At 46.0% G+C, this 27,011-nt stretch overlaps 4 protein-coding genes across 5 annotated transcripts; 2 read left to right on the top strand and 2 right to left on the bottom strand.

The window, feature by feature from the left end:
• Positions 1 to 67: 67 nt before the first annotated feature.
• On the top strand, positions 68 to 11,810 carry pdcd11 (programmed cell death 11). 2 transcript variants are annotated; one of them, XM_079278267.1, is made up of 36 exons: positions 68 to 93; positions 620 to 747; positions 1,034 to 1,171; positions 1,305 to 1,469; positions 1,584 to 1,745; positions 1,836 to 1,956; positions 2,096 to 2,271; positions 2,483 to 2,590; positions 2,750 to 2,962; positions 3,086 to 3,210; positions 3,314 to 3,374; positions 3,624 to 3,770; positions 3,870 to 4,121; positions 4,267 to 4,392; positions 4,480 to 4,674; positions 4,853 to 5,023; positions 5,148 to 5,361; positions 5,450 to 5,599; positions 5,849 to 5,961; positions 6,194 to 6,693; positions 6,862 to 6,924; positions 7,043 to 7,139; positions 7,269 to 7,358; positions 7,497 to 7,599; positions 7,712 to 7,889; positions 8,190 to 8,246; positions 8,329 to 8,451; positions 8,589 to 8,711; positions 8,916 to 9,078; positions 9,343 to 9,480; positions 9,591 to 9,734; positions 9,929 to 10,179; positions 10,329 to 10,497; positions 10,591 to 10,744; positions 10,914 to 11,079; positions 11,254 to 11,810. In XM_079278267.1, the coding sequence occupies exons 2-36, from the start codon at positions 640 to 642 to the stop codon at positions 11,423 to 11,425; spliced, it is 5,436 nt and encodes a 1,811-aa protein (XP_079134393.1). In that variant the 5' UTR covers positions 68 to 93; positions 620 to 639; the 3' UTR covers positions 11,426 to 11,810. The 2 variants fall into 2 exon arrangements, with proteins under 2 accessions (XP_079134393.1, XP_079134392.1); XM_079278266.1 differs by having other exon boundaries at positions 9,588 to 9,734.
• A 140-nt stretch (positions 11,811 to 11,950) lies between these two features.
• Positions 11,951 to 17,559, bottom strand: LOC306784366 (RING finger protein 122). The gene is made up of 7 exons (XM_079278300.1): positions 17,034 to 17,559; positions 16,531 to 16,713; positions 14,866 to 15,019; positions 13,993 to 14,035; positions 13,501 to 13,542; positions 12,879 to 12,961; positions 11,951 to 12,668 (listed from the first exon to the last, which is right to left on the bottom strand). The coding sequence occupies exons 2-7, from the start codon at positions 16,553 to 16,555 to the stop codon at positions 12,548 to 12,550; spliced, it is 468 nt and encodes a 155-aa protein (XP_079134426.1). The 5' UTR covers positions 16,556 to 16,713; positions 17,034 to 17,559; the 3' UTR covers positions 11,951 to 12,547.
• On the top strand, positions 17,113 to 26,873 carry LOC306784351 (inositol 1,4,5-trisphosphate receptor-interacting protein). Its single transcript, XM_079278283.1, is given in 3 exon segments — positions 17,113 to 17,342; positions 17,345 to 17,367; positions 24,155 to 26,873. Coding segments are annotated over 3 exon segments (1,923 nt in total). The 5' UTR covers positions 17,113 to 17,323; the 3' UTR covers positions 26,036 to 26,873.
• On the bottom strand, positions 19,847 to 22,108 carry calhm1b (calcium homeostasis modulator 1b; the record flags this gene model as incomplete). The annotated part of the gene is made up of 2 exons (XM_079278293.1): positions 19,847 to 20,353; positions 21,563 to 22,108. 2 exons carry the CDS (start codon positions 22,106 to 22,108, stop codon positions 19,847 to 19,849), a joined length of 1,053 nt encoding a protein of 350 aa, XP_079134419.1.
• Positions 26,874 to 27,011: the final 138 nt, after the last annotated feature.

The raw sequence follows: 27,011 nt of genomic DNA, 5'->3' as shown, positions 1-27,011 counted from the left end.
ATCACCATTTCCTGTCTGTGATTGGAGAAAGAATGAAACGCCCATATGAGTTTTTCTTCCGGGTTGAGGTCATGGCGTGCTGCTGAACAACATGTGAGTTTTGCCGGAGATTTAATGTGAGGGAATATTTCATGATAAACACTGAAATAACCATTTGATAAACGTTTAGATCGAAATCGAGTTTGTCTGTACACGAGTAACGTTCGGCCTTTTATCTGCTGACAAACACGCTTTTATGTTTAGCCCTCGTGCTAAAACACGATACAGGTAGCGTTAGCTAATGTTGTCTCGTGCATTTTGAGTGGTAACTTTATGTGCAGCGGTGTTGCATCTGATTCGAACGGACTCGGTTATATTTTTCTAACTAATCGGTTAATGTATTTACATAGTGTTGAATGTATCAAACAGTGTCTGATTAGAGAGAGAGCTAAGCTGTTGTCTGTGTGTCATGATGCATCATTTATATGCATCTATATTATCAGTAATAGTAACTCACTCCTACGTTAAACACGATGATTGAGTTACAGGAGAGGCACATGCTGGCTCTTAGGATAACCTAACTGTATCGTCAGCTCAGGTTAGAGGTTTTAAAATAATTAAATGTCTTTGAGTTTCTTAGACGTTGAAACAACATCAAACATGGCATCAGTGGAAGAAGACTTCCCTCGAGGAGGAGGAGGGACGGGGAAGAAGCCCACCGAGAGTAAGATAGAGGTGCAGCGGACAGAAGTGGACAACTTGTTCCAGGTAGAGTTCTACTCTTTTCTATCTTCACATCCATACTGCTGTCAAAAGAAAATACTTCACAGAACTGGGTGAACGTGTAAATAATGAGGATTATCACACAATATCAGGCAAAGTATTCTTCTAACTGACATCCGTGCATTACTGAAGTGGTCATCGTATCGCTTTCCTTTCACACACGCTGTAATTAAGCATGGTTTCTGTTTTGTACACTGGTACTTAGTCTCACGTTAGGAGGTATCAGTAAAATTACCTCCACAGTGAAGGACGGTTTGCTTTTCTCTCTCAGTTGAACGAACAAGAGAGTAAGAAAAGGAAAGGGGCGGGCAAGGATGCTGGCAAGAAGCTCAAGAAGCCAAAGACGGGCAAAGGAGACGATCTGACGCTGAATGCAGCAGCAACGAATGTGGAAATTCTACACATCAAGGTAATGCATCGCGTGTTTGTAATTTGTCAAATGTGATAAGTAGGTTAGTTTTAGTGTTAAACTACCGTTATTCAAAAGCGCAGGAAGCACAGTATATACGTTTTAATATTGTGTGTGTTTTCCGCATTCCCAGAATTTGAAGCAGGGTACCCTGATGCTGGGCTGTGTGAAGGAGGTAACTGACTTTGAGGTGACCGTCAGTCTGCCCTGTGGCATGCAAGGCTTCCTCAGCATCATGAACATCTGTGACTCCTACACCAAGCTGCTCAGCGAGCAGCTGGATTCAGCTGATACAGAGGTACGATCAGTCTAAAATCAGATAGCAACCTACATTAGAATGTCTTAGAGTTTACTCATGTACCAGTATATTTAGTAATATCTTAGAGATGTATCTTGTGTTTTTACTTCACAGGACATCTGCTCTCTACGGCATCTCTTCTACCCTGGCATGGTGTTCAGGTGTGTGGTTGCCAAGTTGGATGTCGCCAAAAGAGGCTCTCTTAGCATCCAGCTGTCAATCAATCCAAAGCTGGTCAACAAGGCTCTCACCTCTAGCTCTCTGAAAGCTGGCATGGTGAGTCATTAGTGGTCTTCAGTTAAATATTTGGTAAAAGAATCATTGCAATTCAACAATTTATTGTAATGTTATTTTGTGGCGCCTCAGGCCGTGAGTGGATGTGTGGCGAGTGTGGAGGATCATGGCTACATAGTTGACATTGGCCTCAGTGGAACCAACGCCTTCCTGCCCAAAAAGACATTAAAAGACAAACACAACAACACGGAAGGTATGACAAAGTATTTCATTGCCATTACTGTCATTTACTGTGGAAATAATCTGTCAATTGCATCCGTTCAGATGCAGAGTAGCAGCAAAGCAGTTGTCACACTCTTAAAGTAACAGATTGTGTGTCGTCGTGTCTGCAGAGCTGAAAGTGGGTCAGTATTTGACTTCTCAAGTGGAAGAAGTAAAGAACGAAGGACGTGTGGTCCGCCTTTCTGTCCGCCCTCCGACCGTCGCCCAGGCCTGTGCTGAATCCAAGCACGGCTGGAACCTCACCAACCTGCTGCCCGGCCTCCTGGTCAAAGCTAAGATCAAAAAGGTAGAGGCACGACCTTTATTTTGGTAAAGAGTACATCATCTCTCGTGTGCGCTGCTGCTTGAAGCCTGGTAGTGGGTGGAGAACAACATGAAGGGGTGAATGTCGGGATAGTAGAACGACAATCCTGCAGACGCTTGCTCCAAGAGTCACTATCGCAACTTCAGTGGTCGCCATGTTTCCTTTGAATGACGTCGACATGTTTGTATTGCAGGTGACCAAACACGGTCTGATCCTGGACTTCCTGTCGTCCTTTAGTGGCCAGGTGGACGTTCTCCACATGGAGCCGGATCAGACGTCCAGCTACGCTGAGGGAACTGAGGTAAAAGCGATCCGGCCATGTGGTCACTCGAATAGATGTTTTTGGATTGAAATGCACCTTATTAAAACGATCTTAAACAAAGGTGCTGACGGATTACCATGTGTTTGTATTGGAGTATAAACTTGGTAGGCTAACCCTGTTTTGCATCAATGCACCCAGGTGCGAGCCTGCGTGCTGTATGTGGAGCCGTCCGCCCGTCTGGTGGGCCTGAGCCTGCGCAGCTACCTCGTTCGGCCCGGGGCCGGAGTGGACCACGCTCCTGCTGGAGGTGACCGCATTGGCGAGGTGGTGAAGGACTGCAAGATGATCGCGATGCACCACATGTCTGGAGCCATGGTGGAACTGCCAGACAAAACGTTGGCCTTCGTACACGTGAGTCACGGTGACGTTTGAATCTTAAAGCCTGCTTTGACGATTACGAAGGATAAATGCTCCCTGTGAATATTGTGCTGACTCGGCATTAGGGTCATAACTTAAATGTATCCGTGTTGACAGAGGAACCACCTGAAGGAGGCTAATGAGCCGGCTAATGAAAACAGAGTGCTGGCTATGACTGAGCACACCTGCAGGATACTGGACTTCAGCGCCATGGACCAGATTCATTTCGTTAGTCTGCGGAAGTATGTTGCACCGCATATATGTGTTATTACACAGTAATAATGCACTTTACTATTCCAATGTGATGTATTGACAATCGTCTCTTTTTTTTTTTCTTGATTTCAGGAGTGTGATTGACAAGCGTTTTTATAGATATCATGATCTCGAGGCCGGTCAGGTTGTAGAGGTAAGAATAAAAGCATCACCGTGTGTGTTTGAATCAAAGGAGGAGTTTGACATTTTGAGACGTACTTTTATTTGCGTTCTTGCAGAGAGTTAGATGTGGAGCTCGATACCCGTTTGTTAAATATGAAACTGCAGCCAGTTAGCTTAGCATAAAGACTAGAAACAGTCACATTTTCCGGCCTCGCTCTGCTCTCTCACTGTGTCGATTGTCCGTCTCACTTTGTCCGTCTTCCATGTGTCTCCCTCCAAGGGGACAGTGTCAATCCTGCTTGATCACGGCATGGTGGTGCATCTGTCTGACCACATTAGAGGCATGGTGCCCCGGACACACCTGTCCGACATCATCCTCAAGAACCCGGAGAAGAAGTACGTGGAGGGCATGAAGATCAAATGCCGGGTCGGTATAGTTTGTTTTGAAGCCGCCGAGATAACCGCGAGAATAAGATCTGTGTGGCAGATCTCATCTTTCATATTTTGCGTGAACATGTTCCTTCAGGTGCTGTCAGTAGACGCAGAGAATAAGAAGCTGTACCTGACCAGAAAGAAGGCTCTGGTTGAAAGCTCCCTGCCATTGTTCCTCAGCTATACCGATGCCCGTCCTGGCCGTGTGTCCCACTGCTACATCGTCTGCATCAAAGACTTTGGCTGCATTGTTCGTTTCTACAACAGCGTCAAGGGTCTGGTGCCGCTCAACGAGCTCAGCTCTGAGGCGATCGTCTGTCCTGAGGACGTCTTCTATGTGGGGCAGGTGAGGAGATCAGACCGCATGGACACAGAGGATCATGTCTGGGTTTTTTGCCTTTGTTCCAGATGTTTGGCAACATTTTTATGAACCAGACTTTGACTGTGATGTATTCGGCATCTGCTAAGTTTGTTTTCCGTTGATCGTCCAGGTGTTGAAGGCTAAAGTTCTGAAGTGTGACCCCGATAAGGCGAAGATGGTGCTCTCATTTAAGGCCGCGGTGGAGGGAGACACAGAGGAAGCTGCCACGCCCGAGTTTGACTGTGAGCTGGGGAAGGCAAGTGTCTCTGTTTTATTTTTATTTCATTTTTTAATCTAAATTCAGCAATTGTTTGACCTCAACGTGTGTATTTGTGTGACGTAGAGGCTGGAGGCTAAAGTGCTGAAAAAGTCAGTCAACGGTCTGGAGGTGGCCATCCTCCCCGATGAGATCCGTGCCGTACTACCCACAATGCACCTTTCTGATCACATGTCCAACTGCCCTCTGCTGTGGGAGAGCATGCAGGAGGGAGACAACATCTCAAACCTCATCTGCTTCACCAAGAACAAGCAGAACATTGTATCCTGGATGAAAGAGTCTGTATATGTTGTGTGAGGGAACCTCAACCTGTTATGATTGAGCGATTCTGTACAGTATTCATTGTTTTTGCCACCCGTTGATGCTTATCTAGACGTAAAGTTCCTAATTATGAAAAGCAGGGCAGTTGTATCTTTCCTTAGCGGCTCCACCGTTAAAGACTGTCACCAAGAAACCAACGGTGAGATGGTCGCTGGAGGAAGGAGTGGTTGCCAAGGACTTCTCTGAAGTCACAGTTGGAATGCAGCTGATTGGCGTCATCAAGAGCATCATGTCTTACGGCGTCTTTGTGGAGTTCCCGTACGGCCTCGTTGGTCTCGCACCCAAGTCTGTAAGTAAAGGGCTTCATGTTTACGTCTTGTTTCTTCTCTACTTCTAAGCCGTTTATGCATTTTCTCGACTAAAACTCCCTCTGCGTTGCTTCTTTTTTTTATTTATTTATTTATTTATTTTAGGCCATGTCAGACAAGTTCATCATCGATACAACAACCGCCTTCCAGCCGGGCCAGACGGTGTTCGCTAAAGTGACCAACCTGGACGTAGAAAAACGGCGTTTCCTGGTGACGCTGAAGATCTCAGAGGTGATGTCTCCCGAGGGCGACGCCCAGACGAGACTCATCAACGGCCTGCAGGAGAGACGGGCTGCGACTGAAACATTCGCTGTGAGAGGTGTGATTGCGTTGCTCTTTTAATTCTTCGTTTGAATTCGTTTGTCTTCGGTGTCTGAACGTCTCATTGTCTCCGTCTTTCCTCTCAGAGAACAGTGATCTCCGCCAGCAGCTGGCTGCTCTGACTGTTGGTCAGAAGCTGAAGTTGACTGTAGACACTGCGAAGGACAGCGGTGCCACCTTTAAGTCTGATGATTTGGCCGGTGCTACCATAACGGCCACCAAGCACCATGTCATGGGTGTGTATTTAAACAGACCCCCGATGACGTAAACTCAATACGGACCCTGTAAAGTGTTGTTTTTTCATCTCTGATTGGACCGATTATTGTCTTCTTACCTAATTGAGACCAGTGTGTGTCTTACAGACAAGACTCATCTGTCATATGCTGCATTGTTACCTGAAGCGTATTATGAATTGTATGGACCTTTGCAGGATCCCTGTGTGTGAGCTGCTGTGTGTAATTGTCTGTTGGCTGCACTGTTTCCAGGCGTTAGTCTGACCTCAGGTCAGAAAGCTACTGCGGTCGTCCTCCATGTTGACATCCTGTCAACCTGCGTCCATGTGTCCATCCTGTCCAAGCTGGTGGCGAAGAAGAAATCTGTGAGTATTTCTTCCATTACTGCGGTTTTTAGTGTTTCAAAACAAGAACAATGTTTTGACTGTTTTTGTACTCTGGAAAGTTTGACTGAGCACGCTTTCTCTGGAGCCACCTTACAGTTCATACAAATGTACCGGTATATGGTAAATGTCAGGGCACTTGGGTACGGTCAGATTGTAATTTTAAATGTTATTGTTGTTATGTTTGTTTGTTTGTTTGTTTTCATCTTCACAGTTAGCTGAAGGATCAAAGCACACAGCGATGCTGCAGCACATCAACAAAGACTTTGCCGTCATCTCACTGGGCGACACGGCACAGCTGACCGTGATCCAGACCAGCAGCCACCTGAATGAGATACTTCTGGTCGAGTCGGAGAAGCTGAAGGCGGGGATGAGTTTGTCCGTCGAGGTCATAGAACCCAGCTGCCAGGGACTGCAGGGGCTGGCCCTGGTGTCGTGGGAGCGCACTACCCCCAAACGACAGCGCACCACCTCGGAGAACCAGACCAGCGCTACGGGTCACCGCTTCGGGGACGTCGTGCGCGGCAAAGTGAGGACCGTGAAGCCCGCCTCCATTCAGGTCACGCTGGAGGACGGCAGTACGGGCAGCGTGCACGTGTCGGAGGTGGTGGAGCTTGCAGAAGTGTGTAAGGGATCCTTCCCCACGTCCACGGTCAAAGTGGGCAGCGAGGTCACCGCCAGAGTCATCGGAGGCCGCGAAGCCTCCAGCCACAGGTAGAGAACGCTGACGCGGCTCGTTTTACACGTCTAAGTCCAAGTGCCTTCCTTTGTCACGCTGTTTTTATTCCATTCTTCATGAAACAACCACTGTAAAGTTGAATGTGATGTATTATTTGTTAAGTTGTATTGAACTTGAAATTAATCTCAAGTTTCTTATTTCAGATTCTTGCCCTTCTCTCATCCCAAGTTTACCTACACCATCCCTGAGCTCACACTCATACCCAGGTAATCGTACAGACCGGTTCACTGAGCATCGTTATGATCACGATATACTGCACAGTAACCTGAATGTTATTCAATGTGCGGTTGGTCTGTTTCTTATTGTTTTTTTTCATCTCTGCAGCAAACTGGATACAAGAGAAGATATCGAAGCAGTTCCAGTGAAAGAGAAGCTAAGCAGCTACATGGTCGGGGAGGAGATTACATGCTTTGTATCAAAGGTGCGTTTGGGAGATCATAGTGGCTTGCAGTAGCTTGCTCCATTTCTTTCTGGCAGTTTAAAAAATGAATCAAAAACGACTTTAAAAGTGCAGAAGAGGTTTTCAGTGTATTCGTGCTTCTGCCTCCAGTTTAATCCAGAGAGGAAGTCTCTGGAGGTCACCACGGATCCTTGTGTTACTGGGACGGTCGACCTGCTGGCCATGATCACTGACACAAAGGTAGGTTTCAAAGTATTTCAGAAGAGAACGTGTGGGATCATTTTTAACAGTCCACGGTTGTTATGAAACGTGAGAGTAAAGATGAGATGAACCTTCATTTCAAACGCCTGCGATTGTCTGAATTCTGCTTATTTTCAGGATGCGAGGCACCCGGAAAAAATGTACAAGCTGGGCCAAGCAGTCCGTGCCACAGTGGTCGAAGTGAACTCCAAACCTCAACGTTTCGTGCTGTCACTCACAGGTTCTTTTAATTGTTTATTGCTTCACGTGGCTGTTGCACTTTTGTTCGCTCTCGCTTCAGATTGTTCATCAAATACAAAGACACTGATTCTGTATTTCCTTCTGTGCTCAAGGTGTCTATAAGCTGGAGAAAGGCAGCGTAACGTTGGGGATAGTCACTAATATTCAGCCACAACTTGGCCTCCTGGTCAAACTTCCCTTTGGCAACTCGGGCACAGTTGCTGTGACTGACCTGGCTGATGCCTACAGGCCCAACCCGCTGGGCGGCTACAGCAAGGATCAGCTGTTGAGGTCAGGAGACGTGTGAGCACAGACTGATCGATCAGGACAGTTTGATCTTTTAAATTACAAACTGGAGAAATAAGTTACCTAACGTTTTAACTGTAGTTCAGGTCGAACAGAGTAAACGTTGGAATCATTAGTAACTTATTGTTATGGTTGTAAATGCTGTCTCACTTTGCTCAGGATACATTTATGTGCAACTGCCGGCACATCAACTATCAGCAGCTACAATTAAATAAAACCATCTTAGTACCACTATCAGACTATTTAGAAGTGAAGAGTTTGTTTTTGCCTCTTCTTCTGCTGCAGGTGTTTCCTCCTCGGGGATGAAAATGGCAAGTGGCAGTTGTCTCTACGGCCATCAAGGTGAGTTCCGTTGGATTTGTGTATCAAATTCAGACGCGTATCTCAAAGCAACGTCTGGTTGACCGTAACTCTGCTCGTCCAGGCTGAACCCGCAGCAGACCAAGCCGGTGAAGGACCCCGACGTCTTGTCTGTAGACACGCTGAAGGCCGGCCAGATCATCAGAGGCTACGTCAAGTCTGTGGGAGAGCAGGGCGTCTTCATCAGGTGAGTGACAGACTTCACATTCATATTTAAACTCCATAGAAACATACAGACTTCTAAAAGGAACCTCGTGAAGATTGAGTTCCAGCTTCAGTTATTTCGGCAATTATCATCATCCTCGTTTCATGTTTTTCTTCCAGGTTGTCAAGCAGCATCACGGGAAGAGCCCAACTTCATCAGTCCACCAAGTACTTTGTCAACAACCACAAGGTCCTCGTTGAGCACCTGACCCCCAACACCCTGCTCACCACCAAGATCCACAGGTAAACACCGCTCCAGGTCTCCTTCTGTAGTCGCAGAGTGTTTGAAAATAAAACGTACAAAAGGAAGGATGCGTCGCAATCAACATCAAAACAATCGATTTGGACAAACAGGGAGAATCTAGCACCGTGATGCTGATGGTGAACAGCCATTTATAGAGTCAATGCTGTCGTCACATCTGCAGCTCTTTCTTTTCTTGTCCTCAGTATTGACGAAGAGGTGGAGCTGGTCCACCTCTCTCTGCTCCCAGGGGACACCGGGAAGCCGGACGTCCTCCCAGAGTCTCTCGGCCTGCCGCTGCGTCTGACCGGAGAGGAGAAGACGGAATACGACTCCAAGAAGAAGCGCTCGGCGCCTGAGAGTGAGCAGGTAACACACGGCCTCAGTTTCCTCTCACGTCAACCTTTCCTTCCTTCCTCCTTCCTGCTTTTTATATTAAATAGTAAACACATGGTCGTTGAGCCACCACGCTGCCTTTTCAAGTGTGCTGAGCTGAACCCCGTTCACATGGATCAATGCCATCTTCAGTGATCACATGATCCATAAGTCTGACCGTAATATAATACGGTCACTGATGCCCTTTTGTGTATGTGTTGCGGTTTATTTAGTCTTTACTGTGGTTTCAATTGTCAGGAACAAGCAGAGTCCCAGGTCCCAAAGAAGAAGAAGAAGAAGAAGAAAGCAAAGACTGATGACAGTGACAGCGGCGTGGAGGTGTACTTCAGAGAAGAGGAGGATAAGGGAGACCAAGGAGAAGCCAAATCTGTTAAAGTAAGCAAGTACACTGCTGTTTACATGCATACAAATCTCCGTCGATTTGGTTCAGTGATCTTGTTATGCAGAACCTGAAAGATGCACGTGCTGCTCCTCTTCGTCAGCAGGTGAGGCCCAGCTCAGCGGGTCTGTCCAGGCTGCAGGTGGCAGCAGGTTTCTCCTGGGACGTGCACCTGAGCTCCCTGAAACCTGCCTCTACAGCGCAGGAGGGCGACTCCAGTGATGGAGAGGACCAAGATGGAGGCAGCAAGGTGAGCTGACCATGACTGTGCACACATGTATAACTTTAGGTTTATTAAAGGAATTCAACTTCCTGTCGTCGTTTTTGTAAAGATTATCTCTAAAAGTCTTACTGAGAACATCTCCCGGTTTCCGTCTCGGTATCTAAACACTTTCTACCGTCAAACTCTTCGTCCTTCACGTCTTCACCGCTCTCCTCGACCAGCCCCAGAAGAAGTCTCGTCACGAGCTCCAGCAGGAGAAGAAGGCAGCGGAGAAGGCCCTGGTACAGCGCGAGACGGAGCTGATGGATCCGAGCCTGCGGCCTCAAGATGCTCCCGCCTTCGAGCGCCTGCTCCTCGCCTCACCCGACAGCTCGCTGCTCTGGCTCCAGTATATGGCGCACCATCTACAGGCCACCCAGATCGAGCAGGCCCGCGCTGTGGCCGAGAGGGCCCTAAAAACAATCTCCTTTAGGTGAGTGAATCATAGATACGTATTTGTTGGCTCTTCATCCTCCCTTACGAATAATAATTGTATCTGCGGGGGGGGAGGAGGTACAGTAGTGTGTCCACATCTGTTACAATACGCTGTGTTGAGGCACGGTTTGACTTGAACCCGTCCAGGGAGGAGCAGGAGAAGCTGAACGTGTGGGTGGCCCTGCTGAACCTGGAGAACATGTACGGCACGGAGGAGAGCCTGAAGAGAGTGTTTGAGCGGGCGCTGCAGTTCTGCGAGCCCATGCCCGTGTACCAGCAGCTCGCCGACATCTACGCAAAGTGCGACAAGACCAAGGTACGATCCACTGAGTGCGTTGGTTGAGACGGACGCTGAAACACTGTGTTCTGCAGCCACTAACGTCTGCATCTCTACGTCGCGTGTGTCCAGGAGGCAGAGGGCCTGTACAAGACCATGGTCAAGCGTTTCCGTCAGAATAAGGCCGTGTGGCTGAGCTACGGGACCTTCCTGCTCCAACAGGGACAGAGCGACAGTGCCAGCGCTCTCCTGCAGAGGGCGCTGACGAGTCTGCCCTCCAAAGAAAGTAAGACGCTTTCCCCGAACACTGAACTGTAGTCTTGGTGTATGTTTCTGTTGTTGTGCTGTACACCCACCCGCCGTGTGTGTGTGTGTGTGTGGGCACTGCTTCCCCCGTCCCAGCTGTGTATCTCCACAGGTCTTAACCTTTTGTGTATTGTGGTGCTTCCTCTCAGGTGTGGATGTGATCGCCAAGTTCGCTCAGCTGGAGTTCCGTTATGGTGATTCAGAGAAAGGTCGCACCATGTTTGACAAAGTCCTGACGAGCTACCCGAAACGCACGGACCTCTGGTCCGTCTTCATCGACCTCATGGTCAAACATGGCTCACAGAAGGAAGTCAGGTGAGCCAAAGCCCTTACTCTGCCCTCTGACCCCCCGTTGTCTCTTTCAACACATTTAGCTTCCTTCCTTGTATCTTTTCTTTGTTTAAACTAATGACAACAGCTGATGGTGCACTGTGTTCAGACCAGTTTCATGATCAAACATAAAGGTTTCCAACTGCCTGTCTCCTGCAGGGCGCTGTTTGATCGCGTGATCCACCTGAGTGTTTCAGTGAAAAAGATCAAGTTCTTCTTCAAGCGCTATTTGGAGTACGAGAAGAAGCACGGCACCCCGCAGAGCATCCAGGCAGTCAAAGAGAAGGCCATGGAGTTTGTGGAGGCTAAAGGCACCGAGGCTGCCAACTAATGCACACGATAACGCACGCGGTGTGTACGTGTGTGTGGACTGCAGTTTGCTGAACCCGGTCTGAGCCGCACACCTGTTCACAAACAAGCTCGTGGCTCCAGATGCTCAGACAGGCTCCTCCTGATGATCAACTTCTCAGCTTGTTTTTATTGTTGTGGAGACTTCTGAACCTAAAGGTCCAACGTTTGTAAAGTGTGTTGGAACAATCTGTAAATGTTCAAAGAAACTGGTATTTGATGTTTCATTGTCGTCAATTTTGCACGAGAACGAGCTATGAAGAGAATAATTAATGTAACGATTAATTTACTGCGTTTTCATTCAAACATGTGGGAGCATTTTCTATTAATCTGTCCAGCCGTTCAATAAATCCGGCACCATTACAGTACATTACGTGACGTTTTATTTAAAAGCAACAAATACAAAATAACAATATTTAGGGACATGTTTACAGACAGTACATACAGGCAAGACTAGCTCTCTATCAGTCTCTCTTTGAAAGGAAAGGGCATGGGACACAATCGGGACAATATCTCGTCTGCTCAACTGGTCGTGGTTGTAATCCCGCTGGTCTTGGTCTCAGCTGGAGGTTGTGGCTGACCTCTGACCGCTGGAGCGTTTCCCCTACGTTGGCAGTGTTGAAGATGCATGCGTGGCACAGGGCTATAGGGTGACTGACATGGTTTGTGCTGGCTGTATTGGTGACACCCCTGAGATATTAGAGGTATCCAAACTGATCCTGATGTCCCGTCTGCAGTGTTTGTCTCTGGCAGTGACGGCAGCGATGAGCTGCTCTCTAACGTGCCTCCCTTTGCCCGACATGTTTTTTTGGTGAACAGTGCAATATGGAAGTAGAACTAGGAGTGTTTTTATTTAGTTTTTAATGAAAAGATCCCATTCCTCCACCCGCTCCCCAACTGATCTGACCAGGTCATTGTGGCGCTGTCTATCAAATTCCCATGAAGGCATATTGCTCAAAGGTCAGCAGCAGGGCAGCCATTTGGGCTCACTGTCAACATTTCTTGTGAGATGTCTTTAAAGATGACCGCCGCCCATCATCCCTCGTGTATTTAATGTGTGTGTTTTTCTGTGAGGGGGAGTCCTGTCTCGTCTCTCCCGGCTCCCTCACACCTCCTCCGGGTCCAGTGGACTCTCGGCACCCTGGGGAGCGTCTGTGTGGAGCCGGAGGATGGGTTTGTTACACATGGGGCACACGCTGCGGATCTCCAGCCACTTCAGCAGGCACCTGATGGGACAAGTAGCAGTTATCTTTAAAACAGTGACGACGTAATCCAGTTTAACAGGAGCCGCTTCACGTGACACCGTATGGGCTGAAAGGAAGCCATCGGCATGGTGGTTTTGTGGCATGTTCTTAGATTAGCATGGGATAAGGAGGAAACGTTTTTTAAAAGAGCATTTAGTAAATCTTCAAACGATGTCGTTTTATAACACTCACTTCTTGTGAAATGCATGTGAGCACGGGCAGACTCCCAGCTCATCTCTGGTCCGGAACTCTTCCAGACACACCGCACAGGTTTGCTGCAAGAACAAACCACAAACACAAGGTTAGCTGTGATCAGATTCTTTATTTGACCTCGATGTGTCACATTCAATAGATGCATTGATTGTGACCTAGATTTATAACACAAGTAAAGCTTGTGTCAAACAATGCTTTTACCTTAACTATCTTTAGTAACGGTATTATTTCAACATTCTCTTGTACAGAGATTGAGACATTAAATGAACAATGAGAATGACCGTTAACCTTCACTGTCTAGAAGAAAACAACTTTGAAAAGCAATATTTTTAGAAATCACAAGACGAGAGATCTTTTTGTAATGCATTTTGAATGAGTGCAGTTATTCCTGGAGCCCTAATTCTGCTGCAAGAAGAAAGCCAAGCAGGCACTCTGACGTTCCTTTTAAATAGCTGCATTTGAGATACACGGTATTTTCAGGCCATCGCCTCGCAGTGTGGTCATGAAATGTGCAAAGCTGCACGTGTGTAATGCAGCTCATTACATGTGTTATGTTTAACACAAGAAATGCGTAAAAGCGTTTGCAGCAACAATGACTTACTCCTAGAAGGCTCAGTTTCTTGCTTGCGCCCTTCAGCACCACCTACAGTTGGAAGAAGGAGACAAATAATGCCACGTGATTGATGTGTCAGCACACAGTGATGTTGGCAGAAAATCTGGTGCAAAACAAACATTTCAGATGGGTTAAATGTCCTGATGTGACTCGCTGAAAAATATTTGCAAGAGGGGTGTGCACTCTTTTATTTGTTTAAAAAAACCATGAATACATATACAGCCAGCTGGAGCTGTAAACCTTGTCACTAACTGTCACCACAGCATTGTGACACCATGTCACGCTGCAGCTGGATGAGCAGGTTTGAATCAGCGGGCAGCTGAGGACATGGATGAAGTCATGGTCATGTATAAATGGCTGTGTTGCACACAGTTCACAATAACGGTGGGAAATGCTACATTAGCAGCCTATTTCAACACCTGCTCTGAAGCTGGTGTTGCACGTTCCCCCGTAGTGACGTGTACTGCAGTGAATGCATACCTCGTTGTAGCTGAACTGCTCCCTCGTTCCTTGTTGTTTCAACCTGAGTGAGGCAGAGAGAACAACATCTGTACGGTAGAAGTGACACGACATACACAGTGACACACGTCACAACTGTAACTTTAGTCAGTGGTCCCCAGCCTGGGGATGCTGGGTTTTAATAATGATCAACATCTGAGAAACATCTGATCATGAGACACTTGTCGTGTCATTGTGTCATTTTTAGAAACGTATAACACACTTTTTTGATACGGGCCCTTTAAATGTGGCGTTTACATCTGCATTCATAGATTTCTATCACCTTGTGAAGTTGCTTATTTAAACATCCAGCAGATGCAACATTAGCATTCATTTGAGTCCAATATTTACTTTCCTTGTAGAAGCTCTTCTGGCCGAGCTGATGACGGCCGTGTCTGTCTCGTGTTTGGTGCCGGGCCGGGAGCAGCTTGTTTTAGAGCCTTTTACTAAAAATAGCTGCCGATGTGACTTGTTCTTGATCATATTAAATAGCCCAGCTTTTGCGTTAACATGCTTATGCATATAGAGCTACTAGCATAGATTGATGTGTTTTTCTTTTCAAACACTTATAGACCAAAATATGTAGCGACGTTGGCAGCTCTACAGGGCACCATGCACCACATACATTTGCACCATTATTGCTGCTGTCATCACATATGAAGATCTTATTACCGAGCTCATTTAGAATTATTTTGCACCTGCTGTGGCACACTGTTGCTCTCCAACAGGATCGCCCTCTTGCTGTAATGTCAATTGTCTTTTTGCACGTTCTGCTTTTTCCCCTGTTTCTTGTGTACCTCCCTTACTCTCTCCCCAGACCCCCCCCCCCCCGCCCCCAAACCCCCCCCCCCCTACCTGAAAAGGTAGCAGCAGAAGATGAGGCTGAGCATGAAGACGAAGAGGCCGATGCCCAGGACGATGACGAACACATTGAGCGGGAGGTGATACATGTCAGATGTCATGCTGCAGTCGTGTTCAGAGCGCTGAGAAGCCAAACCACACAGGCATCCTGGGGAGAAGAGTTGGCAGATATATATTAGATGCTTAAAACACGTTTATATTTCTTATATGGTTGAATGTAGAGGACATTCTGTGGTACTATCCTGACAGTGAACCTCAAAACCTTTTTATTTATATGTTTCTGTATTTTAGTTTGTTTACAATCTCAGTTTTGAAATTGGATTTTCCATCTCTAAATAGAGAGCTACTGGCAACAACTTCATTATTTTCTTTCCCATAACAAAGACCAAAGCTCCCCCAAGATCGACAGCATTGAGCATCGACAGTGCAAGTCCTGATTGGCAGCATTGACTTTAAGATGCTGCCGTTTGTGCAGCCGGTTCTGTTATGGGTTTAGAGATCATTCCCTGGTCATGGAATGATTATTATTTGAAAGCAGCAATTTCAACTCTACAGTGAGGAGCACGAGGAATCATGGCAGACAAGGAGATTAACTACAACATGAATCTACGGCGCCGGCCCATGCGGTGAGTTTCTGGCTGCCAACAGGCACAAAGGGTCACCACATGTCTGCTTGACAATGACGCTGTGGCCCTCTGGCTCATGTCCACACGATCAACGACGGTGTTTGTTTTGATGCAGGTGTTTCCAGAGAGCTGTGACTGACTGAGGCATCACAGGACGGCTGCAGAACAAGACAAACATGGAGGACAGACACCACTTCCGCTTTACCACCATCTGTTCCACAGCCTCTCTAGAGGTGACTGGTAGAGAGTGTGTGTGTGTGTGTGTGTGTGTGTGTGTGTGTGTGTGTGTGTGTGTGTGTGTGTGTGTGTGTGTGTGTGTGTGTGTGTGTGTGTGTGTGTGTGTGTGTGTGTGTGTGTGTGTGTGTGTGTGTGTGTGTGTGTGTGGTAGCGCTGGGGGATGGAAGGGTAGGGATGTCTAGCGCCTGTCTGAATTGTGTGTGTGTTGCAGGTGGCAGGGGGTTGGTGTATATTAAACGTTGAACTCTGGGGACTAAAGGATCATTTGGTTAAAACAATAGCAGAGGAAGCCCCACTTCCACGGGCCACATGTGTTCCTATTCATTCAGCGAGGGTGTTCTCTGCCAGCCTCTAAATGTCCATGTGTCTCTTTAGAGTGAATGAATGGGTACAGCTTGCACCCTGTGGGGGGGCATGGGTTGGATCATTTGACGTGGTTGGGGGATTTAGAGGGGGGGGGGGGGGGGGTTCGTGTAGGGAAGACCTCGGTAACATAATGAGAGATACAATCATGAACCAGGCGTGGATGCACTGCAGAATCAGTCAACAGCATCAAAACAAGAATGTAGTAAAGTTAGAGGAAACAATATCTTCAGTTTTCAGTCGCCACGGCCGTCAAACAAACACGACCGTGAATTATTCTTGTATTTTAAGTGAGGCCGCCTCTCTCTCACTGATTTACCGTCGTCTGCCCACGACGGGGATCCCACAAGCCAGCAACTGAGGAACACAAGTAAGTGCACGCGCCACCACCTCTTGTTTATTTGGCAGACAGCAGAGAAATCCACTCACTTACCGTTACACCATTGGAATGGTTGCATGAAATGTAAGTCCCAGAGCAGCAGCAGCAGATCAAGGCCCCGTCAGGAGAAGGCTGGAGAGGAGCCACGCTCGTGGCCGAAGCTACGGACACCGGATCTGTTGGGAGCCTGGACCGAGTCCCTCTGAGCCGGATCGCTCTTTTGTCGGGTTGTGTCTGCTTCTCGGAAAAACAACAAATCGAGATTTTCAGATTTGCTCAGTTTTGTTGGCTCAGCAAGTCTGTACTGCCCAGCATCCCCCAAATCTGGATTAACCAGTCCGCGTGAGGATTGGGAGATTTAAGACTGAGGTTTGGATTCCAGTGAGAATGATGTCATCACGGGAGACAGAGAAGAAGAAACAAAGACATCTTGTTGACAGAGCTGATTGTTAATCAGATGCCTCGTGCCATGTGTTATTCAGGAGTTGTTATTGTGAAAAGCTGAATCTCACAATGTCATCAACAACACAGGCTGCTTGGTAACAGGAAATACTTACATTTGCAGCAGGAATGGACCTCCAGACTTTGTCCCCTCGCCAAATTCAATGACATCCACCGCTCAAACTGACAGTGCTCGTCCAATGAAGGTAGTTATCTGGCATTACTCTGTGCTTTGTCTTCCTCCCAAAGCTGCTGTTTTCAACAGAGGATTTTCACAAGTCTCATCCCCCACTCCTCTGTTGTCTCCTCCTCCAGTCCTCTGATCTTGCAGCGGGTATTCCTCCTCAGTGTGGAAGGCGGAGATGTGCTGCTTCCCTCAAAGCCCAAACAGAGTGAGGACAGCTCCATGCAGTCAACAACAGTCCTCTAGCTGGGATTGGTGTTTTGCTGGTGAGCCTGTGTTTTGTGTGTCAGTTAGTGTGCGCGCATGGGGGGGGGTCCTACTCTCCCTCTAACCATCTGCTCCTATGCAGAAAAGAAACACCAGAGACAAAGGTGGTGTGTGTGCAGAAGTGTGTCTGCGTGTGTCGTTTTCACAGCTGGCTTTGTCAGGGCAGGCTTCCCCTCTTCCTCTTTCAATCCCAAATGTTGCTCAGAGACAGCCTGCAATTCTCCTTTCCCTTCCTCCCCTTCCCTTGCTCCTGCTCTGCCCTGCCTTGGGTTTGTAAACAGATCTCTGGTCATGTGACCAGCCGTTTTGCCTCGCAACCCTCCTCTCCCTCAGCCCTCCCTCGCTACCTCAGTCCTCCAATCTGTAGGCAGAAGGAAGGCAGAATGAGCCCGACACTGACGAATAGGGCGCCTGCAAGCACGCTGATGTGTGTGTCTGCATGCGCACGCCCCTGTGCATGTATATGTGAGAGGGAGAGAAGAGAGACATTTGCAGCAAAGTCGAGGGAGGCCCCGCCAGCAGCATGCGCATGGCTGATGTCCTGACGACCAAAACAAAGCCATCTTAGTGAAGTGGAGGTCAGCGAAAGAAGAGATGATGCAACCTCCTTCACCATTCCCTTCACACACACACACAGATTGTAATTTTAGATCTACAGCTGATTAATATTCATGTTTGCTTTGTTTGATCTATATTTGAACACTCATGTCACTCTTTTTTGCAAAGAAAGAACAAGGCAGGAAGAGAAGGGAAGAGACATCTGTCGACAGAGGGAACAAAGCAGGAAGCAAGACATAAAGGGACAAACAGGGAGACACGGAGGGAAAAGTCACAGCCCGGACAAAGACGTTGCCTGCACGTCGTCCACCCCCACACCAGCGGCCTTGGCTGCCAAATCGCTGAGGGAGAGAACAGCTGCTGGGCCACTGGGCAAGCTGTGAGCCAGTCAAGGGGAGTGCTGCTTGACCAATCCCCGGGGGGGGGGGGGGGAGGGAGGGAGGGAGGGAGACGCTTCAATAGGATTCATGCCATTTTCATTCACCCTCCCCTCCTGCTCTAGTCATGACATTACTGCTGAACACACGAACAGCTGGATTGACCGCACAGATGCATGCACAGCTGGATGTTTACAGGTTTCAGAATCAAATGAGAGCTGTGTTGTAGCTACAGGGCTGTGTTGTCATTGTTGGTATGTGAAGGATGGTGGTTAACAGCACGCCCTCTTGTGAAATAGGATGAAACATCATCGTATCCACAGCTTCCTGACAATAGGACGGTTCAACTGTGAAGAAATGACTGTAAAATACGATGAAAGGCCGTTTTTACAACATCGAGGAGAATTCCTTAATGTTTTACTGACGAAACCGAGCAAGGAAATGAGGGCGCGAGAGAGATGCAAATGTTGGCCTTGTTTTCTTGGTGACATGTAAATTGTTTTGGCTGTCCCGACCTTTTGTTTTTGCATAAATCATCGGTTTTCCTGATTGGAAATGAAGCAACATTGTGGGTTTATCCGCTCATAACAAGGTTTAAGGCCAGGAATGTGCTTAAAAGCATAATAAATTACTTCAAAACAGGCAGATAAACACTGATAAACTCCTGTTACATGGGCCAGTTCAGATAAAGTGTTGAAACGGGACAACGGAAACTGACTCAGTGATGTCAGTTTGACGGCAGTGTCTCGCTAATTAACTGCTAACGTTTGCCAGAAGAGCTACCATAAGCACATCTGACCAGGCAAGGCTGGCAGCAAATCTTCTTTGTGTATTGAATTGAGAAAGAGTGTGTTTTATCCTTTATTAATTCAACTTTTCATTTATTTCCTCTCTCAAAAGTTACATAATCTCTCTTTAAAGCAAGAAGCCGCTTGACGTGCACGGAGCCGTTGTCTTTGCTGATGTTTTCCACGTCACGCTCTGCTTTGTATGTATTTGGTATGTTCATGGTATGTTCATGGTATGTTCATGGTATGTTCATGGTATGTTCATGGTGGCCCCGCACTTGAGAGCAACACCAACATTCACAAGTGTTGTCAATCGTTGAAAACGGGACAGTGTGTGTCATAATGCTTTGCTAAACAGCAGCACGACTTCTGCAGCCTCGACTTTGCAGACTTCATATTTTGCGATACTCGGGGAGCAGTGGCAGATTGTTTTCAGCAATTCATGACTAAATAATGTAAATAACATAGTTGTGACAACAGTAAAAACAACAAACACCCAGAACGAACTGAAGTGAACCGGAATGATGTTGACCATCCTGTTATGCTCAAGTATTATACCATCAGTCAAATATATATTGCAGTGAATTTAATATGTATTCATTTATATGTTCTGGGCATTGAAGGAAACTTCTTATTAAATTACATTTTTAACTAACTGATAAATTACTAATTCTAGCTAATAGAAAGAAAATGATTCCCGCTGTCTGCGAGTTAAAGAAGAGCCAGTGCAGCTTTCCTTTGTCCCTGTGAACTGGTCAGACCTTACTGTAATACACCGCCCATTCCCTTTTCTGCACCTCAGGGGTGTGTCCCTTTGCAAATCCATTTGCTGCTCCGTTCAGTCTGCCATTGTTTTCACCCTCCATTTCCATTTGGTCCTTTCTCAGAGCCAGAGCTGGTTTAGAGGCGTGCCAGTTCCACAACACTTTGTTCATATCATCCTGGGCCCTGATACCCAGCAGCTTCTCTTCGTCACTTCTCCTCGTATCCTCGTCTTCGTCGTCGCTGACGTCCTTGCCGGAGCGATGGTGGTGGAAGCTGCGCATCTCCCCACTGATGTTCTCAAAGTACTGGTGGATGCAGACCTTGGCGAAGCTCTTGGCGTGCTCCTTACAGGTGTCATCGAACATCTTGCGCTCGATCTCAATGTAGTGAGACCAGTACTTGGTCTTGAGGAAGGCAGCTTGACTAAAGCATGGTCGAATGGCTCGGATCAGGAAGGCCATGAAGGTGATCATGAGCAGGAACATCCATCCGCATGCCTGTAAAACATAAAACATATAGACATTATTAAATGTGTTGGTGAGGCAAAATGAGCATTAAATATAACAACCAGAGAGACGGACTTTGGTTAAGAATCTGGCCGATATTTAGTTGTGTTTATGTTCGTGCAGATATTGAAGATCGTGGAAGTCACAAACTCCAATGTGTGATAAATATCTAAGAGCTTTCTGACAGTTTCATAGCTCGTTAACAGAATCTGAATATCAACAGAGTTTCCAGAGACATGTTACTTTTAAGGCTGCGTGAATGTCCTCGGGCTGATCAAAGACCTAAATAACTGTGTGGCTGTTTTTGGATGGATTGAAATCGGTCCCAGTGCCATGAATAATACATTTGGAGGCGTATCTCTTCCTCTAAGAAGCGAACAGGAAAGCTTCAGTGAGCTCAAAGTGCAAGGCTAGAGTCGGGTGGGGAGATTTAAGTTAAATACAGTTTTTAAGGAATAAAGCAAAAGAATTTAATTTGATTCGTCATTTCCTGAGATGAAGTTCGAAAACTGCCTGCTGAAAGTGTCCCCAACTTTGGCCACACTGTCCAGACTACAAATGTTTTTATAGTCAGAGATTCCCCAAACACTAAAAACACACGGAAGAACAAAACAATGTTTCTGTCGTGAAATCCACAGGTTTCATTAAAGATCAATTCTCAGGACGTGACCGGCGCTCAATAGGCCTTTTTCACAGCAGTCATTTGTACTTGTCATAAAGGTTTTACAATTGACATTAATGATGACTCTTTTCAAGTCAAGTGTCCCAGTTAGCTGTGACGGCGAACCAGCGGTTACACCAGAACCCTGAATCTGAAGCAGAGCAATGGCATTTAGCCGCCAGACATTTTAGTACTTACACCTGCGCTTGTTCTACCCTGAGATTTCAAAATGTTTTCTGCGTGTGAAAAAGACCTAAAGTTGATGACAACAGATTTACTGATGAAATGTTCTTGTTGTTGCATCTAAAAATACAGTTAAATCTCCAAACAGCCATGCTAGCTTATAGCTAACCGCAGTAGCCACGTCTATTCAGAGTTATTTTTCACATTCAGTCCAGAATTCCTCTTAAATGTGCCATTTCACTGACGTTTGGTCTTTAAAATTTACATTTTTATCTCCATGCATGCAAACGAATTACCTCTAATTTTAACACAAGTTAAAATGCAGAAAGGTGTGGGGGAAATAAATCAATGTCTACCTGTGATATACACTTGATGTATCGTGACGCTGCCTCTCTTATCTCCTGATGCTCAAATAGGTCTTTGCATGGAATCCTCGCCAGCAGTCTGAGCTTCTCCACCTCTGACAACCCCGTCAGCAGACTGTAATTCCCAAACTTGCCAATATCCAAGTCGATGCTGAAAGCACAGAGGAAGATCTTCCCATCCATGAGACTGACAGACACCCACACCGCAGGTGCGATTAAGGATCTCTGTGTGATTGAGCAGAACATGTAGCGGAGGATTGTTGGATCCTTGGTTCGTTTCCCCGTGGGTCTTTTCCATTCGTCTGTGAGCCCTGACACGTTATTGTTCATTACAAAACCCAACAGAAAGAACCATATAGTTGGAATAAAGAGCAGTCCGATCCCGTAGGTGTAGTTGTATTCTGGCATACAGGGGCAGCTGAACTCAAAGGCAGAGTACATCTGCGCACTAGCCAGTGCCATGATGCCACAGATCCCATTCATGAAGGATTCCTGGTTGGACTGGAGGAACTGGAACATCATACGGAACTTATCCATTTTGGGCGATGTGGTGGATCTTTGGTTCGGATGGAATTGTATCTATGAAAGCAAGTGCAGCCGGAAGTCTGGAATCAATCAGTGGAAGAAAAAGCGCAGATAAGTTGCTTGAGAACAAGTTTCACCGTTTTCCTATTGTGTTGAATGAAGGTTTAGCCAGAACCGCTCTCATCGTACCCTCTACAGGGATTATTAATTGCAACTAATGGCTTTATTAATGCTCAATAAATTGTGCACCATATAACATTGAATGAATGTTGATAAGTCACTAACAAAGGGCCAAAGACTTCTCACTTTTTAATAATCCTACAGCAAATGTTAGTAACTCGTCCTTTATAAGTGTTAACAACTTATTAATAGAAGGCGTTACAACAATAATACAAGACTGTTAACAATAAGTAGTTATAACATTTGATCGCGATGCTCTGCAGAGGTTTAGCAGACAGAGAGACCCGGCAATCCAAAAGTTGTTCTTCATAAAGGCGTATTACTTTAAAGCATGAGTGAAGGATTTAAATACATTGATAAAGCTGGTCATATATTGGTGACTTTTTAGAAAGTGGTACCAGAATATCATATGCTTATAGTGAACTGTGACTGTTCTTCTAAACCATCTTTCATCCGTTTGATACAGAGATGATGATACAAAGTCAGGCATAAATCATTGATCAGAAAGAAAGATGAAAACACACGTACCTATTTTCTTAACGTTGGATGAACAGGAGAGGAACAAATGTCATACAGGAACAAGATAGTCCATGGTAGTTGACGTAGAGTTCTTTATTACGAGACAGCGTAGCTCTGACTGACTGGAAGGTGTTTCTCGAGTTCTCTGTGGTGATGTTCAAAGCCGACCACATCATCTGTCTCCATGCCCCTCCCTTAACAGGTGTTCAGTGCGATGTAACAACAGATTGTCATTCAGTGCACGTTTTACTCAAAAGTAAACCTGTTACCGTTCTCACAAACACACTTCCAGCTGGTGCTTTTGAAATGCATCCATTTCACTGTTCTTTGTCTGTCTCTCTCATGTGACGTTCGTATGTGGTTGTGTTCATTCAAGTCACCTGGACCTCTGGGATGCAGTGCTGTTTAAACAATCCTGACATGCAAAAATGATCTCAATACATTCAAATATCCGTGACTTTGGCTGTAAAATGTGGTCGTTGTGTACGAGGTGAAGGGTGAATCTGTTTCCACTTGCTGAATCAGAACCAAATAAATCAAAAGCTTATCTCGGGCAAAATATCAAGAGAACTACAGCCGCTGAGTGAGGCAGAGCTCGACAAAGCAGTTAGAAGCCCACAAGAGGAACAGGCAGGCTTACATGCTGTTCATGGATGCAAACCATTTCCCACACGTTGTTTTTATTTTAACGATAGTGAGTGGCCTAATGGTCGGTCCGTCATATTGCATATACATACTGTAACCTTTTGATTCATTCAGTGACTCACTGGTTCACTTCATACTATTGTGACTATGCAGTTAAACTTACAGGAAGTCTGTGCTATCGGTTTGCTTCTGTGTATTGCACCGTGTCACAGATGGGCAGGGTGTGCAGGAAATAAGTCACGAAAGAAGAGCTACGATGACATCTCAGATAGGAAGAGAACACTGAGCCTGTGGCTGTGCGAGGTTCGTCTCTCGCTTCCTCCTTTGTACCAATAATTCACGCATCACCGGAACATCGCAAAGCTGAGATAACTAATCACTTCTTTTGGTGTGTATTCTTCTTCTTCTTCTCCTTTAATGTTAAGCGCAGTAATAAATGGTGTTTTATATACAATGTGATCACAGAAACGAGTAGAGAGGATGCTTCCAGGCCATCAAGGAAGTAGCTTCTTTCTTACTTGCTTTGCATCATTATGAAATTTGCCTGCAGGAACATTTCTCACATTTTTCACGTATTTGCAAAGATTTTATTCTATTCTATCTCTTCCTTTTTTTTCCTTTCTCCCTTTTTCTTAAACATCTTTTGAAGAATGCATTTTTCAAAATGACTGAATTATTTTTAACAATTCTTTATGCTGTCGAACTCATTCACAGGCAGTATTGACGATGCCAGATACTCTGCTGCGAGTGTTTGTGGTAGCTCTGGGTCTCCTGACGTATCCGAGGGACGAGCCCGGGGTTGAGGAATGGGATGAGGTCACCGCAGTGGGCATGCAAAAGCATGAAGAGAGGCTGTTGATGGGAGGAGATAAGCTGGACCACAAAATGGCGCCTGTCAAGGAGGAAATCCCACATACTGACAAAAGAGGGCCTCAGGATGATGTAAAAAACATTCAGTCTGATCAACGTGTGACTGAAAAAGACACGATGTCAGTCTTACAAGGTGTGTCTGTCATCCATCAAGATTCAGAGGAAGAAGTTGCTGATCACAACTCATCAGAAAAAGGCCAAGTTAAAGAAAATTCAGACCCAATTTGGCCTCAAAACTCCAAAAGTGAACCTGAGGCTGCTCTGAAGACTTCACAAATTGACAGTGAGCAAAATGGAGCCCCAGAAGGGCAACAAGAAAAGCCTAAAGAGAAGGAAGTGTTCAGCCCCAAAGAACAAGAATCACCTCTGTCACACCGTCACGTCGTGACACCAGAAAATGAAACTTCAGAGGACATCACTGACTGGGAGGGGGATTTCCTCTGCTACACATGGAACATACTCTCCATCATTTCCTTCATCCGCTTCTTGAGAAAATACCGAAGAAAACAATCCCAAATGAAAGAAGAAGAAACCAAGGCCTTCCCAGGGACCTGCACCACCGCTGAAGCGCTGCTGCCAGACGACGACACTCTGCAGAAATTTCACTCTAAGTGTTTGGAAGTCTCCTCCGAAAAGAAGTGGAAGGAGTTCTTGGAGGGGTTTACAAAGGATCTGTTTGCAGCCATGAGGACCGTCTGTGATAGCAATGGTGGTATGGCGATCGAGGACTTTCAGACAGTGGATGTGTGCGACATCATCGTCCCCTTCACCCCCCCTCATCCTTACAGTTTCCAGTGTCAGCTGTGGAACAGTGAGCCAAATGACCTGCTGCCAGATATGCAAGCCTGTGGTCAAATCAAACTGGTGGAAAATGAGAAAATCCAAAATGGCTGCCACTGTCAGTCTCCTAATTCAGACGATATGGTGTGCTTGCTGCATTGTGAGGCAGAGAGTGTGAAGACGAAGACGACTGATAATCGCGATGTCCTTCTTTGCATGAAGAACTCGCCCTTCCTTTCAAAATCACTGGTTACCAGATGGTTTCAGAGCACCATCAAACAAGCGTGGGAACAGATTTCACACAAGTACGAGTTTGAGCTCAACATTAGCTACATTAACGCTCCGGGTGCTCTGATGGTTAGATTCAGATCAGGGAAGAAGATTAGCTTCAGTATGCGTCCTGTGGTCAAAGTCAACACGGATGCCCATTTCTTCATTACTTATTGCTCCCCAAACAACTTGGATACTTGCTGGACACTCTCCCTGATCTGCTATGAAGATAGTTTGTTAGAGCACATCTCTAAGCGCCTGCCTGTAAACTCATGCCACAGACAAACTCTTGAAATTGCGCTTTTCCTTCACAAGAGACAGACAGCACTGTCCGGAAGCAGTGCTCTCAAGGAGTTTCATTTCAAAGCTGCACTAATGCATCTGCTTTTGACCAAAGACCCATCACAGTGGAAACCAAATCTCGTGGCTTGTAGGCTACGAGACTTACTGGCCTTCATGGAGAGAAGCCTCAAGAAACAACTGCTGCCGCATGTTCTTATAGGGAACCCTTTGAGGCAGCGGGTTATTGAACTTCCTGCTGAATACACTCATGCAAAGACCGTGAATCTCTTCCATCCCCTTGTGGTCCACAACTGTATCTACAAAAATGCTGTGATGCATTTCCAGGAAATGCTTAGAAACGCACACATGCTGATCCATGATTATCTCGATTAACAGCTCCATTCGTTTAAAAAAATGTAATCAGCAGCCTTCAGTGTGCAGTCTAAGATATATTTTTAATCTGGTCACTGTTAAGATCAAGGTGAATTATGTCCATACTTCATGACTATTGCAATTAAAACTTCAGATACAAGAGATTAGCAATTTATTTTTAAAATTCACATTTGAAATAAGACAAAACTACTACTACTACTACTCCACGAAAAAAATAAAGTTTGAATGTCATTTACATCTCAAAAAAAAAGGATAAGCACATTGGATTATAATCAAAATTGCCTGTATGCTTCATGAATTGATGCTGAAGTTAAAGATCATGTGTAAACATACCTTTTGACATTGCCGTGGAGCAGGTTGGGTCACAGCAGGTGCACACACAGTCATCGCCGTACAGCGCCTTCCACCTAAATAAACAGTTATCAGCCTTTGAACTCTGAACTGGAGTTCCCCAAAGAGAAGTCACAGTGCAGTTGCTGAAAGACATTGGATCTGGGAGTTAAAACATTTTTATTTGACATTATAGAGCTCTGTACCACTTGACAGTACCTGTGATGAAGAGTGGAAACCTTGTCCTTGAAGATCAAGGCACCAACACTGACGCCGATGATTTCGTTCCCTGATGCTGTGGCAAAGTGAGAAACGTCAGTAACTGGACAATTTTAGGTACTTTCAAAGTTAAGCAGGGCTGCTACAAATGGTCACCATTTTATGTGATTGGGTTTCAAAAAAAATATATTTTTTGCAGGGAAATAATTGATCCCTACCTGAGCAATAAGCGGTTTAAATATACAAGTGATGAATTCCTGAGAATACTTGTTGTATGGGCATTGAATGCTTGCCTATAGTATATTCTAGCAGACCTTCAAATGCTTAAGGAATTGCTTTAGTGGCAAATAAAAAACTGTGTGTGAACTAAAGTGTGTTTCAGCTGGCTTTTGTATTCTGCAATCAACAGAATTCCCTAAATCCTACA

Source organism: Melanostigma gelatinosum, assembly GCF_949748355.1.
Source record: "Melanostigma gelatinosum genome assembly, chromosome: 11".
In the NCBI taxonomy this organism is placed as follows: Eukaryota; Metazoa; Chordata; class Actinopteri; order Perciformes; family Zoarcidae; genus Melanostigma; species Melanostigma gelatinosum.
Note: the sequence above shows the minus strand (reverse complement) of the source record. Positions and strands in the feature narration are given on the sequence as shown.

Excerpts from the sequence above, each read along its gene's own strand:
- pdcd11 (XM_079278266.1), top strand. The coding sequence starts at position 640 with ATGGCATCAGTGGAAGAAGACTTCCCTCGAGGAGGAGGAGGGACGGGG. Across the intron at positions 3,211-3,313 it reads CATTTCGTTAGTCTGCGGAA|GAGTGTGATTGACAAGCGTT; the intron begins GTATGTTGCACC and ends TCTTGATTTCAG. Across the intron at positions 9,735-9,928 it reads ACCAAGATGGAGGCAGCAAG|CCCCAGAAGAAGTCTCGTCA; the intron begins GTGAGCTGACCA and ends CTCCTCGACCAG.
- LOC306784366 (XM_079278300.1), bottom strand. The coding sequence starts at position 16,555 with ATGCAACCATTCCAATGGTGTAACG. Across the intron at positions 13,543-13,992 it reads AGCAGTTCAGCTACAACGAG|GTGGTGCTGAAGGGCGCAAG; the intron begins GTATGCATTCAC and ends TTCCAACTGTAG. Across the intron at positions 12,669-12,878 it reads TCACATGCATTTCACAAGAA|GTGCCTGCTGAAGTGGCTGG; the intron begins GTGAGTGTTATA and ends TTGTCCCATCAG.